This window comes from Elgaria multicarinata, chromosome 7 (genome assembly GCF_023053635.1).
Source record: "Elgaria multicarinata webbii isolate HBS135686 ecotype San Diego chromosome 7, rElgMul1.1.pri, whole genome shotgun sequence".
NCBI lineage: Eukaryota > Metazoa > Chordata > Lepidosauria > Squamata > Anguidae > Elgaria > Elgaria multicarinata.
In genome coordinates, this window is record NC_086177.1 from 13,353,824 (window position 1) to 13,368,477 (window position 14,654).

Sequence of the window (14,654 nt, forward strand, 5' to 3'; positions counted from 1 at the left end):
TCCACTGGCACCAATAGAAACCTTCTGAAAGCCTACTCGTCTACATTGCTGAAGCTTCAGGTTTTTTGGTGTTTGTTTTTTTTAAAAAAGAGCAAAATCAGTCTGGTAGATCTTTGAGTAATGTGTTATATAGACATATTCTTACACAGAAAGTAAGGAAAACTGCATATTCCCTCTTATTTATTCTACCAATGTGTGCCATTCTATATAATTCATTCTGATTTTGCTAATCATGGTGAGTGGCAAGAGGCACTGAAGCTTCAACCCTGAAAAGCTTATTCAGCCATCCCTCTGGCTTCCAGATTTTCAGCAGATTTTGCTCTCATACATTCAAGCAAACCTTTATAACCTTAAGGGATAGAAAATTGCTGTCCTTTTGAAAATGAAATCTAAGGTTATTAGGAAGCAGGTTTTCTACAGCCCTGCAAACCTGCAGCATATACACAGTCCTGCCTATAATGTTGTCCTGTTGTCCCTTGATAGCCTTACCGACCCTTGTCTTCCCCTGCAGTAAAAATGTAGTCTGTAAGCATCCCAGGGCAGGGATCTGTCTTTTATGCTTGCACACTTAATAGAAAGCTTACCATGCGTGCATGTGGATTTCTGTGGTAATACAGCTCTTTGTATGAATCCATCCACACTTCTGCAGCACGGACAGAGTTAGCCAAAGCCTTTGCTCTTGAGTAGGGAGCTTGCTTCGGGAATATGTGTCCTACATGAGAACAAGGATGGATCTCAAGACTTCCTCCACACTGCCAAATCTAAATAAAACAACACACACAAATAAATAGTATCTATTATACACAAACTTATACTGTGTCCTCTGAATTCACTTAAGCTCCTGTGGTTCAAGAAACTATTAAGAGCTCTGAAATTTGGAAAGTTGAGCACACACCCCTTGCCCTGCCCAACTTCCCCCACAAAATCTCTTCCCATTTCCCAGTTATCCATTTTGGCTGGCGTTGCTTTGTTGAAGCATCTACAGATTTTTTTGGGGGGGGGGCTTCAACTCCCATCAGCCACAGGCAACTTGGCCAATGCTCAGGAATGCTCAGAATTGTAGTCCAAAACATCTGGAGACCATGATGTTGGGGAAGTATGGTTTAGCATGATTATTATTAGTAGTATATTACACTGATAATTCCTACTCTTTGATCTCTTCTTTATGAATTTTGAACATGTCAACTTTTAAGTGTACTCCTCTTAATACTAAGTTTCCACAGCTATTCCGCAGTTTTTACCTCTTTCCAGACCAGTATGAACTATGCTTCAACTAAAGGAAAGGACAGCGCAAACAGCCAGAATCATTTCCACTTTTACAAAGAATGCAATCAGTCACTTTAGAGGCATGTATTTTGTATACAAGTTAGCAGGTGGCTGTGGAGGACACTTCAGATATGAGGATCGAGGAAGCTGCCAGGGCATTTCACACCATTAAATAATTATTAGCTCATTTGTGCATTAGATGCCTCCAATTAGATACTATATAAAGATCAAAGAGTATGAAATTAAAGTTGTGATATTAAATTAGACAATTACAGTACATTCTACTTTTCTTTGAAATAACTAGAGATGTAAATTCATCTTCTAAAGCACTCCATATTGCAAGTTCCATAAGACCAAAGGACTAAACTAGCATTCACCTGCACACTAAAACAGTGCCCAATGTCCCCAGGCATGTGGGTTCCTTGAAAGACCATGTTAAGCAGGGAGGTCTACAAGGGGTTTCTACCTGCATTCAGTTCAACGTGATTAGAAGCCTTTGTGCAATCGGGAATCTTGCTTAATCAGGAAATACATTTGTATTCTCAGGGGCCACTCTGTTCTCCCAACAGTAGTCTGGGGGATAAAATTGTTTTTGCCATTCAACCTAAACCCTTTGCATATAGCCAAGCTTTATAATAAAATGTGGCACTACAGAGAAGTACAGAATGTATCACATGTACTTAAGGGGGGTATTACATTGCACACAAACCCCAAAGACCCCAGTCCAGTAAAAGTTTGCATTTTCTTTATCAGGCGAACTGTGGGGAATATTTTTACACCAATTAAAATTCAGTAGAATCATCAAGAGCCAGGCTTGCAGATCACCAGTCCATATAGTAGACTATTAAAATGTGGTGTTATGACTGCTATGATCTGGATAGAAGAGGAAGCTGAAATGATTGAAACTTTGTACTCATCATCATCTTTGCAAGAAACTGTTTTATTCACACCTTAGATTACAATATATCTTACATATTTACTTTGCAAGACATTTCCTCCATACTAAACCAAATGAGGCAGGGGTGGAGGGGGATTGTTTTTAGGTAATACTTCCAATAATTACTTACCCGAAATGAAAATTCAAGGTTTTCCCCTCCCCAGACTTCCATTCCCGTATCATAAGAACCAAGATAGCTAAAGTAATTCTTGCTGACAGCAAAGAGTCCACCAGCCATAGTTGGAGACCTATCAGAGGAAAAGAGGGGTGAAGTTATTAGAGAAAAGAAGGCTTCCCTCAGAAACTAGAAGTCTTGTCCAAATGAGAAGAACTAAAAGAAACACAAACTTGCACAAAGGAAATACAAGCAGACAAGGGATTCAAAAAGAATTTTGAGGAGCATATTGCTAATAACATCAAGACTGCAAATAAAATATTATTCACATACATCAGAACCAGGAAACTGGCTAGGGGGACATGGACTGTTGGGTGTCAAAGGAGTACTAAAATAGGACAAAAAGAAATGAATGCTTTGCATCTGTCCACTGAAGAAAATGGAGGACAGTTACCCGTGTCTTCTCCTCCCCACTCTGTAGTTTAAACCCCCAAAGAGCAGAATCCTAACTTGAAGCTACAGCTTATTTTGCGTGATATTGTCATGTTCTGCTCCCCTTGGGTTGGGGAAAGGTGTTTCAGCTGATGAATCAGAATTGGACTCTGAAGTAGAGGAGTCTTCGCCAGAAACATGCCAGATTATACTAGCGGGGGAGGCCGCTCTCACTGGCTCTTCACCAGCTGGGAATGAATCATCTCCAGAGCTTATCTCCTCAAGGGTAAACAACACACAGTCAGTGGGAAGCCAGTATTCTTCCGAGGGGGAGGGCAAGTGGAGGTAAGCCAATTCTAGAGTACGCCACAGACTAAAATGGGCGGAGCTAAAGGAAGGTGAAAGGAAGTCGGCCCGGCTGGCGTCTCATCAGAAGCTGCATCACAACCAGTCTCTCTGAAGTTAACGCGTTTGGGGAAAGGGTTTTCCATTCTTCTTAAAAGTACAATTGTCTCACTTAGTTTGCATAGTTTTGCCTAGAGGAAAGTATCTAGAGATTAGACTCTCTTCAGGTGTACCTGCCCAGACCCTAAGGTCATCTCAGAGGTTCTTCTCCGCGAGCCCCTGCCAAAGGAAGTGAGGCAGGTGGCTACCAGGAGGAGGGCCTTCTCTGCTGTGGCACCCCGGCTGTGGAATAAGCTCCCTAAGGAGGTTCACTTGGCACCTACATTATATTCTTTTAGATGCCAGGTCTATTCTCCTAGTATTTTAACAGTCTATAAATTAATTTTAACTTTGCTGTTTTAAATTTGTATTTTAAATTTGTATTTTTGCATTGCTGCTGTTTTTATCTTGGTTGTGCTTTTATATTGTATTTTATATTATGGTTTTATACTGTTGTTTTATACTATGAATTGTCTTAATTTTGTAAACCGCCCAGAGAGCTTCAGCTATTGGGCGGTATAGAAATGCAATAAATAAATAAATAAATGTTTATTGCTTGAATAAAGCTTTGTGGATTACTTAGCAGACCTCATTATTGTCTCCCAAGAAGGCGGGAGGTCTTAGGAAATTGCCAGTTTGTTTGCAAAGATTACAGCCCTCGTCAGGCATTCCTCCCCACAACTCCCACCTTCACCTTCCCTCCCAGAAAGGCAATCTTACAAGATAGGCGTAGATCTGCACTGATGTATTTCTCACAGATGGTGGGTACCACCATTTCCTTCCTAGCTACCCATGTGTGTGTGTGTATAGACATGGCCAACTAGGAAACAAAAGCAGGTACCCAACACACACACACACACAAACAAACACACACATATATAGTGCAAGGACAACAATACATGGGACGGAGGAACAACTTTATTGTGCATGGAGGCGGGGGACATGGACTTTCCCCACTCCAAAATAAGATGAAAACCAGAGGGGAAAAGGTGAGATGAGCGCAGGACAAAGACGACATCATGTGAGTACCACACTTCAAAAACATACCAGGGATGGTGAGAGTGCAATAAATCGCTGGTGTGATGGAGCTCTTTGTTTGATCAAGCAGAGCTGTTCTTATGTTCTTACAGTAATTCCAGCATTAGGTATCACACCATTTCTCTCTACCAATTAAGCATCATCCTGTGGCTCCACATCTTATTGACATAATATTAAGGGTATATGCAGGATTCCTGCATTGAGCAGGGGGTTGGACTCAATGGCCTTATAGGCCCCTTCCAACTCTACTATTCTATGAGTCTACATCTTTTTTTTTAACCTCTATGGACCAGAAAAGAACATCTCAATAATTAATCATAGCTTATCTAAAAACAAGGAGGATATTGATATACGAAAGGCAAGCTTTGGTCAAAAATGGTTATCATACTCTGCCTCCATGCATGCAGTTGACTAACAGACCAATCCTACTGTTAGAACAGGGAGCTCCAAAGGAGCCTCCAAAAAAATCTAAAGAGGAATGGTATTTTCCCCTCCCTCATGTTGTTGCCCTCCCAAAGATGTCTATGGGAGGGAAAGGAACTACGCCAGCTCCAGGGCTGGTATAGTTAGTCTGCTGTTCTGGATGGAGCCCAAGGAATGCTCCCCAATCCACTTTCTTTTTGCCTCTACTGATGTTGGAGCTCCAACATTGGGGAGGTAAGGGCTGTTTCTGCAGGACTAGGAGGGCGCATCAAAGCTCAGGTCTCCTCGGAGGACAGAATCCTATGGTCCCAGGATGCTCTCTAAGAGACCATAGAACTGCAGCCTGTTACCGACGATTAAAACTTTTTAGCTCTGTGATTATTACTGAACTAATAAATCCACATTATTTCATACTTTAAAAGGATAACAGTTTGAGCTGTCTTCATTGCAATACTACAATATTCAGTTCTTTGGGAAAACATCAACAGAAATACCTGCATTCAGTTTACATTGTCAAAAATGAATCCCATGAGGAAAAATATAGCTTTTCCTTATTTTAGAAGAGGTTCAAAATGAAAAACAAAACTAAAACATTGGTCTTAAAAATATTGGGGTTAAAGGCTACAATTTGGAGGTGAGTAATTGGTGTTTTGTTTTGTTTTAGAGTGAAAGGAACTGGAAGACACAGTGCGTTCTATTATCTTCAGCCCATAGCCTTCTACTTCTTGAGACAATGGAAGTATTTTGAAAAATGTACGTGCACCTAAGGATTCCCATTAAAATAGATGGGATGTAAAGCTGCAATCCAATTACTTGCGAGTAAGTTCCATTATTTCCTGAGGTCCCTAATTTGGCTATTCATTGTGTCACTGGTTTTTGGCAGATAGTTTTAAGTTTTAATTTCATATTTTAATTGGAGCTTTGGATCATTTTAAATGTATTGGGTTTTATTTTGTTATTTAATGTAAGCTCTCTTGGGGATTCACTTGATTTACAGATAGGGTATGTCATTAGACAGTCAAAGCATCCTTCACTAAACTACAATCCCCGTGATCCTTTACAGGGAAACCGTGACAGTTAATGTTATAAAACTGATTATATATATGTATGCCCTATTAAGCAGCAGCCTAAGCTATCCAAAATCCCATATACACTATGGTGATGAATTCAAATGGTTTTAAAAGAGACTGATCCAATAAAAAGTCAAGAGTGTTACTTTAACAGCACTTTAACTGAACCAGTTTCCCCAATTATATGTACATCATTCACACAATAAAGGCACACTCCATCTGCAAAATGACAATGAGGAAGGATCAGATGTAACAGACGTCCCCTTTCTCTCTGCCAAGGTCCCAGAATCTAATGCCAATTAGTAATAGAAAAAAGGAGACAATTTTTTTTTTTGTGCTGATTATACAAACCAAACAGAAGTGATATAGCAAGGGCTCAGCTAAGCTGAATGAGGCAAACAACGATCAGGATGTAGAAACAGGCCAGTAATGTACAAACAACTTTTAAGGAGAGAACGAATACAATTTAACAAGGGCAGAATATGGAATTCAGAACATCTAGCAATATTGCATGTCTTCAAAGAGAAAGGGCAATACAGAAACTTAAGTTACATGAATTTGCAAGGGACAATAAATAGGAATATTCTGCCTTTTGCCCTCCCAACAGAAAATGCTTTATATAAAGGGGACCTGCTATCATCTTTTGAAAAAGCTCAGCTTCTCTAAATAGAACAACATCAGAGGCATTAATATAAAATAAGAAATATATTACTGTGGTTATCAGAGCCTTGCATGGCTAGGATGGCTGCCCTCTTTGCGGGTGCTCTAATTTTAATTGCATCAACCACTGATGGGCTCCCACTTGTCCTCATAAAATGCAGCTGCAATTCCTAGCAGCAGCTCAAATTTCTACCCCTGTTTTTCATAGCAGCATTGAAGCTATCTTCTAAAACTGAGACACTTATCATTTTGTTTGTTGGGGCCTGGAAGAGTTTTCTTTTGAACCCATAAGGCAGCATTTTCCAACTGGGGCACTCCAAATGCTTTGGACATCAGCTCCAACTACCCGCAGCCAGCACCGGCAATGGTCATGAATGATGGGAGTTGTATTTTAATACATCTGGAGGGCACCAGGTTGGGAAGGCTGGGAAAAAGGGGAAATTTAAAGTCTGCTGGCTCTCTCCACGGCCGGAGTTCGATCCCAGCGGAAGCTGGTTTCAGGCAGCTGAAAAGCTGGCTCCGGTCGACTCAGCCTTCCATCCTCCCGAGGTCGGTAAAATGAGTACCCAGTTAGCTGGGGGAAAGGTAATAACGGCCGGGGAAGGCAACGGCAAACCACCTCGCTATAAGGCCTGCCAAGAAAACGTCAGCAAAAGCTGTCGTCCCTCCAAGAGTCAGTAATGACCCTTTCCTTCCTTTCCTTTCTGCACTGTTATTTCTGAATGAGTTTGTTCAGCCCTATTAAAGGGAAATTTAGAGAGAAGATTTTGGTATTCAGTGAAGATAACTGTGTAAAACCCATTCCAGATACACCGTAATTCATTTGTAACCAATATTTCATTTGCCTTGGTCTTATGAATTGAACACTAGTGCTCTTCCTTTGTCCCCTATTAATATTTGAATTTGCCTCTCACTCCACAGATCCAGGTTTATATCTTTGTGTGCTGAGAAGTGCACAATGCAAAAATACATTTACACAGGGATGGCTTTAAGGATGAATGAGCTGAGTGCTTGTCCTGGGTGCCAGCTGAAGGCGGCACCAAGCTGAGCTTGGTGACTTGGTGTTTGTTGAGTGTACTTTACTTTGCCCTTGCAGTGAGCAAGGCCAAAGAAAAACATTAACACTTGTTAACCATTAACACTTGTTAACCTTTTTTTAAAAAGTTCTCAAGCTTGAGTAATAAAAGAAAACTCTACACCAATGGGAAGGGCTGAAGGCACTCCTCACACAGAGTGCTATTTTTCCTAGGGGTGGGACTAGATTTATAAAAGGAAAGGGGAAGGATTACACACCTTATTTTTAAAGCAGAATTTCTATTGCCGTATGACAATCCAGAAATGTATGCATTACAGATATAACATTCAGGTTTAGTGTTGAGTAATTTCCAATTATTATTCATCCCAATAGGCTTAACAGGTTTTAAAGACTGGCAGAAATCAACCTGACCTGATGACATCAGTCTTGGATCTCCTCCGTTGTTGCTCCCTCTCTGGCACCAAGTGCCAAGTGAAGACCAGTCTCCAGTCAAAACCGCCAATCTGTGGTTCTCCAGCATTTCCCATATATTCAAAAGTGTTCCAGTCAATCACATCGATAACAGGACAGACAACAGCTGATGGTTCTTCTTTAATTCTAAGTAAGTTTATAAAGATATATTATTTGCTTGTTGGTAGCAGAAAAGATAAATGTCAAATACCAGTATGGAGGAAAACTAGCACACACATCCTTTTTATAGATTATGTAGCTTATTGTTTTATAGTCTACTACAGGAAATTTTGATAACCTTTTTTTCTATTCTTTTTTTAAAGTAAATATAAAATCATACCTTTGCTTCTAGCTTAAATTTCGCTCAAACATTTGGAATCACTCCCCCTTCTAAACATATTGTACCTTCTGCTTGTTCTGCTCCCTGCCCAAACCTTACACTAGAAATGTGAAGGCCTGAGTGGGGGGGATCAGAAAAAATAGGATTTTCTTTTCTTTTCAATATTTCCAATGGAAAAAAACCTTCTATGATATATTTTCTCTTTTAGAATGTGTGAAATCCTTTTTCAGACAAGGTTTTCCTCACTCAAAATGTCTAGCATGGTTTTATGTAAGACAATTTACAACATTAAAGAATGAAAGCTATTATTACATATATTTCAATTCCCACCCCCCAAAAAAATCTGTTTACCACCACCACCAAATGGGGAAAAACATTTTGCTATGGCTTCAAAATCCCTAGAAATGTTTACATCTCTATCCTGTGTTAAGCTCTGTTTGTTGAGTGAACATACAGACATTTCCCAAATGTCTGATGGGATGAGCATTTTGGGGTGGGAGTGAGGGGTTGTTAACATTTGTTTTAGCAGCGGTGTTTACCCTTATCTGTTAACTCTACTCTCTTGCCCAGCTGCTTCAAGCACAACATCCAAAGTGAAAATAACTACCTCATTCCCCCTCAGCTACTGTCTGTAGAGTTCCCACATGGCATCTCAAGAGAGAGATTTCAACCAGGAGGGAATGTGTTCCATCTGTCATTTATCTTGTGACAACAGCAGGTTACTACTAACTTCCAATCCTTATTTCCCCAACCCAACCCAGGGAATCTCATCCCACAATTTGAGTACCTGGTTCTAACCCAGCTTTTCCCATCTTATTGTCCTATAGATGTTTTGGACTTCAACTCCCAGCATTCCTGACCATTTGGCCATGCTAGCTTGGGCTGATGGGTCCAAAACATCTGGAGGGAACCAGATTGGGGAAGGCTGCTGTAACCTAACAAAATGCAACTGCTTGGAGACATTAGTACCAAAAGCCTAATCAAACAGCAGAAAGTTTGGATAATCAATGAATACCACTTAGACAAAGCACACAATCAGTGAACTGCAGGAGAGGCACAAGCATTGAGTTTAATAATTGCACTTCGTAAAATGGAAGTTAAGCACAAACACTCTTAACTGCTGGAAATTTTCCGCTGTTTTAGAGTTTAGCTACCACAAGAAACCTGGAGAGTAACCTCTTTTGTATTTTTGATTACCATTTGTAACAGCCAGTGTGAAGCAAGGCAACAATCCATGTATATTTTAGACCCAAATAATAACAGGGAGCATTATGGCACACTGACCTCCCCCTCACCGCGCCCCACTCCTCCCTCCCAACACAATATTAAGCTGGGTTAAAGAGATTTTTTTTTTACTTGTATCATATAGTAAGTGAAAGGTGCAAAGACGAAACAGGAAAAAAAACTTATATTGCTGCTGTCTAGCTGTACTTTTGACTAATTCTTTCAGTAATCATCTTCAAAGAAAGTGATGGAAATTTAGGACAAAAGAGATGCTGACACAAATACAAAGCTGAGAGACAGCAAAACATCCACCACTCCTAACATTCCAAAGCACAAGGAGACTCATTTTACTCACTCTTCAGTCCAAGTTACTTCAAGAACTCACTGGCCAAAGCTTCCTGACTGGGTCTGTCAGTGAGATGACCACAATCTAAGCAGACAGGCAAGCTGTAGACTGGTTGCCAAGCAGCCAAAGGGGAAGAGGAAGGAAGAAGAGGGGAAAAGAGAAGATGAAGTCAGAGAAATTGAGGAAAGGAGAGCAAGAGAACTAGAATAGTATGGGGGCTCACAAGGTGGGTTCAGACGACATGATAAGCAAGGGTTGATTAATTAGACAATAATCTGTTGTGTTGCTTATCGTCAAAATGATGAGGGTCATCTGGTGGGCAACACACAAGACACACAACTCATGGTACACTATTTTGTCACTGTTTTAACACTGTTTTAACCAACAGGGGAAAAAAACAATGGTCTGCTCTGTTGCTTATCCAGAGACCCATTGCTTAACATGTCATGTGGCGGGCTCTGTTGTCAAATTCAATGCGTTGAGTGCACTATTTCGGGAGCCCCGGCTGCTCCTCTACAGCCAGCAGAACTTGCAATGGCTGATGGGATAGGGCTGGGAGGACTGAGAGAAGAGGGAGGGAGGAGCAACAGAGGGCTGGAATGTCAGTCAACCACGGCGGGCAGCCTTAGCTGCGTAACAGCGGCAGTGCAACATGTTGTGTGGGGAGTACTAGCGCAATAACGAATAGTCGGTTGATTATTCCCCCCTCTGTTGCGTAAAGTGTCGTCCAAACTCAGCCACAGACATTAAAGCGAAGCAGCCTAAAGGCCAGAACCTGCAGCAACCCCTACTCAGACAAACATTGGGCCAGTTTGCATAATCAGAACAAGCTGCAGTGGCTTGTTGTGAGCCACGATGTGTGCCGGGCACAATGTGCATAATCCCTGCCTGGCCACAGCCAACATGACTTTTTGGAGGGTTAAACATCCCTCAAATAATACTACAACAGTCTATGAGCTATTTGAGAGTTGTCTAACCATCCGGCAAGCCATGCTGCCCAGGTCTGGACAACATGATAAGCTGTGGATGAGTAGTGATTATGCAAATTGCACCCAGCATGTGCTGGGATACACTATGACTTGCAATTCACCGTGGCTTCTTTAAACCACAGTGGCTTGTTTTGATTGTGTGAACTGGGTCACTGATCTGGTTCACATGATCGAACAGCCCACCATTTAAGCCACAGTGAATCGTGACATGTGCCAGTTGGCATTTTGCATATACAATCCCCAAATGGGGGTGGTCATATCATCCAAATCCAAAAAACGGGGAAAACAGTTTTCTTCCATAGCCTCAAAAGTTCCAGAAATTTTACATCCCTTACCATGGCTTAAATAATCCACAGTGCACTGTTTACTAGTGTGAATGAGAGCATTTTCTCTCCCTTCTTCACCACTGTACTGGTCAGCTGAATGCAGCAACCACAATGATCCCTAATGTTCACAGCAATACCATACATTGGGAAATAAGTGGGCCCAATCATTTCAGCTTATACAGTATCAATGTCACCAGACAGCTTCATCATTTTATTTCTAATTTCAAACTTCAAGCTGTGTCTGACCAGCTATTTTTTTTTACAAAGGACCTTGCGAAAGAAAGCTACAGTTCTTTAACTCTTGAATCAGGGCACTCAGTTTATTCCAATCAGATCTGCAGCGATACAGCAATAGCTTGACGACTGGACAGCAAAAAATATTGCTAGGCATATAATGGTACATTGGTACAGTGCATTCCAGCATGTAACAATATCCTACAACAGTTTGTTTGCATCACTGCTAGTAGATAATAGATGCTCCTGTGACAGATCTATGAGCTACCAGCTCACACAAGTACATAACCCTTGAAAGTGTGTGTGGGGGGGGGGGGGGGGGAGAGACAGACCAGGGAATGTGTGAATGAATGCAAAGTTTGTACCACAGAAGACTGTTAAATACCAGGATAATCATTTACTTTCAGCCTAAATCTTGCACTACGCTGCCATCTTGTGGATTATCTACACCGTCAAAAAAGAATTCAAGAGTAGCTTGGCAAATAACTGAATGTGATAAAACAGACCTCTATAGCCAGTTCCATAAGCCAGTTGTGGGAAAGATCACCCCACGGGCCAGATACAACTTCCACATCTGGCTCACTAGACTATTCCCGAGTCGTCGTCCCCACTTTTTCCCCTTGTCCCCTTTTCCCATTGCTTTTCTATGCTGCATGTCACCCTGCATGCAATACTCTACTTATCTTGAATAAGTAAGGAGTTTCCTTTGTCACCACACAGCACTGAAAAGCTGTTATCTCCAATCAGCTGCTGATTGGAGATACGTTTTCCCAATCACTGGGGTCACCATGCAGCATAGAAAGATAGTGTCCTGCCAATGGAGGAAGAAGAGATCACTCTCTTTCTCCATGGGCAGTTTGCTACCTTTCAGCCCATAGCAGCATGCAGCACTAAAAATCTGTTATCTCTAATCAGCTCCCGATTGTAGATAACAGCCTTTCCCTACTGTGGGGTGACAAAGGAACTAATTTTGTCACTATGCAGCATTGAAAGGTAGCAAACTGCCCATGGAAGGAGAGATTGCTCTTAACCTCCATGAACAGTTCACAATTGCTGCCTTTCTGTGTACAGACCGACAAAGCTCTCTGCTTTGGAAGGAAGCTGCCCATGCAGAAAAGCCTCCCATGGACAGTTTGCTGCTCATGGAGTGCGTGTACATGCATGTGCACATATGTGTCTGGGCAAGTAGCTTGGACCGAGCCCTGCCATCTGACAACACAAAAGACATAGAAATTCATTGTCACCACACCTCCAAATAGGGCATGCAAAGAGGGCCATGCAACCCTCTTTGCTGGAGCCAATTCACTGGGCTCTAAAATTAGAGTCCAAACAATTAAATAAAATCAAAGATTAATTTTTCTTTTCAAAATGGCTCCCACAAAATATTACGCTTTAAGCATTATTCACCTGTGATCTCCCACATCATCATATTGCTTTTGAATGTTTAGATATTCTGCCTAAAGTTCCACTTTCCCTTAATTATTTTTATAAGGTCTCAATTTTTACTGTTGCATGCACAATGCAGAGGTACCACTACTATGATGGCTGCTGAAGGCAGGAACTGTTCAACACTGGATTTTCATTTTTTTTAAATCGGTCATGACCTCATTCCCCAACTCTATGCTTAATATTTGGAGGTGTGGTGACAATGAATTTCTATGTCTTTTGTGTTGTCAGAAACACTGCATAAACACTATCTACCATTAAGCATTTTCAGATCATGCATACATTCCTTTCCCCTCACTCTCCTACAACTCCAACAACAACATCTCTGTCATACAAGAATCTGAACCCAATTCACAACGTCAGCAGTTACAGCCCTAGTAGTATCGTCCCAATATAATATAAGCAAAGCATCTTTCGAAGGAGAAAAAAATCGCCCCCTCTCCACCTGCCATTTCCTTTCTTTGCCCATTTCCTCTACTTCTCTTTTCTCTACCTTCCTGTTCTACCACTCACAATCCTGGCGACCCCTCATTATTTATGTGTTGTTGTTTTTTAACACACACGTGTGTTGGTGTTATTTTTTAAAATATGAAAGCAGCTTAAATCATTTAAAAACTGGTACCACACATTTTAAGAAAGCCTAGTGAAATGAAGCATCATGATTCTTGCTCTTCACCAGGTTGTATTGAGCATTAAAAAGCATTAAAAAGCATAAGGCAGAACTTATAGAATGCAAGGCAAACATTCTGGCTAACACGGTGTGTGTGTGTGGAATTAAGTGTTACCAGATGCCTTTATGTTTGAATGCAAACAAGGAGTGTTTGTCTGAACATTACCTTTCCAATAATGGTTCAAGCCATTCTTCATGACACTCACAGTGGCAATCAAGAAATGTAAGAACATCTCCTTTTGCAATAGAAGCTCCCAGCAGTCTTGCTCGGACCAGGCCTTCTCTCTTATTTGCTCTGATGAGTCGTACCTTGCGCAAGTTAGCCACATGGTTTTCCAAAGCCTCCTTTAAGTGTTCTGTTACGAAGATATAACAAATGGTAGTTATGCAAATAATTGACAGCAAAACAGCTTTTCATCAGAACATTTCCACCCATTTATTCTGATTTTTAATTTATTATTTATTTTTTCAAAGAACTTTTATGCCGTCTTTCAGGGCAAAGCTATCCCAAGGAGATTTTCAAAAGATAATTAGCTTTCTATACATAGTGGAATAATTTAGTTTCACGTACACAGCACAGATTTTATTTATTTATTTATTTATTTACCACTCCCCATTGAAAAATTTCAGAGCGGTGTACAAGATAAAATGAAAATTAAAAACCAGAATAAAACACTTAAAACAAATTTTAAAAGAAGCAAATACAGAGACTCAAGGCTGCATATTAAGGAAAGGCTTCCTGGAATAAAGATGTTTTCAGGAGGCGCTGAAAGGAGTACAAGGTTGGAGCCTGCCTGACCTCCAGAGGCAGGGAATTCCATAGGAGGGGAGCCACCACGCTGAAGGCTCTTCCCCTGGTGGGCTCCAATCGGAGGATGGATCTAGGTGGAACCACCAGGAGCAGGCCCTCGGATGACCTATTATGCTTCCAAAAGATTTTGAGTACAATCCACTTGTAATGCCGGCAGTCCAGCCCCCAGTGATTTTTATTTATCCATCAACCTCTGATAGATTCTGCCATGTTTATCCACCAAAGTTGTTCCCAGCCCTCATGACAGCCTTCACCAACCTAGCAAACTCCAGGTGTGTTGGACTGCAACTCCAGTGTAGTCACAGAAGGGTCCCAGGTTTGGGGCCCTCCTGATGCCTTTCCTCACCCTGGCTCCATCTCCCTTGTTGGACTGTCCAATACTTCCATCTCTGGCACT

At 41.2% G+C, this 14,654-nt stretch overlaps 1 protein-coding gene across 1 annotated transcript in view; it reads right to left on the minus strand.

Moving 5' to 3' along the window:
* The window catches only part of GALNT12 (polypeptide N-acetylgalactosaminyltransferase 12), a 37,975-nt gene that overhangs the window by 10,856 nt on the left and 12,465 nt on the right, over positions 1-14,654 (minus strand). Inside the window, exons 3-6 of the mRNA XM_063130218.1 lie at positions 13,613-13,802; positions 7,833-8,018; positions 2,334-2,451; positions 585-761 (exon numbers count right to left, since the gene is read on the minus strand). Of these exons, the coding sequence (XP_062986288.1) occupies positions 585-761; positions 2,334-2,451; positions 7,833-8,018; positions 13,613-13,802 (671 nt within the window). The remainder of the gene's footprint in view (positions 1-584; positions 762-2,333; positions 2,452-7,832; positions 8,019-13,612; positions 13,803-14,654) is intronic.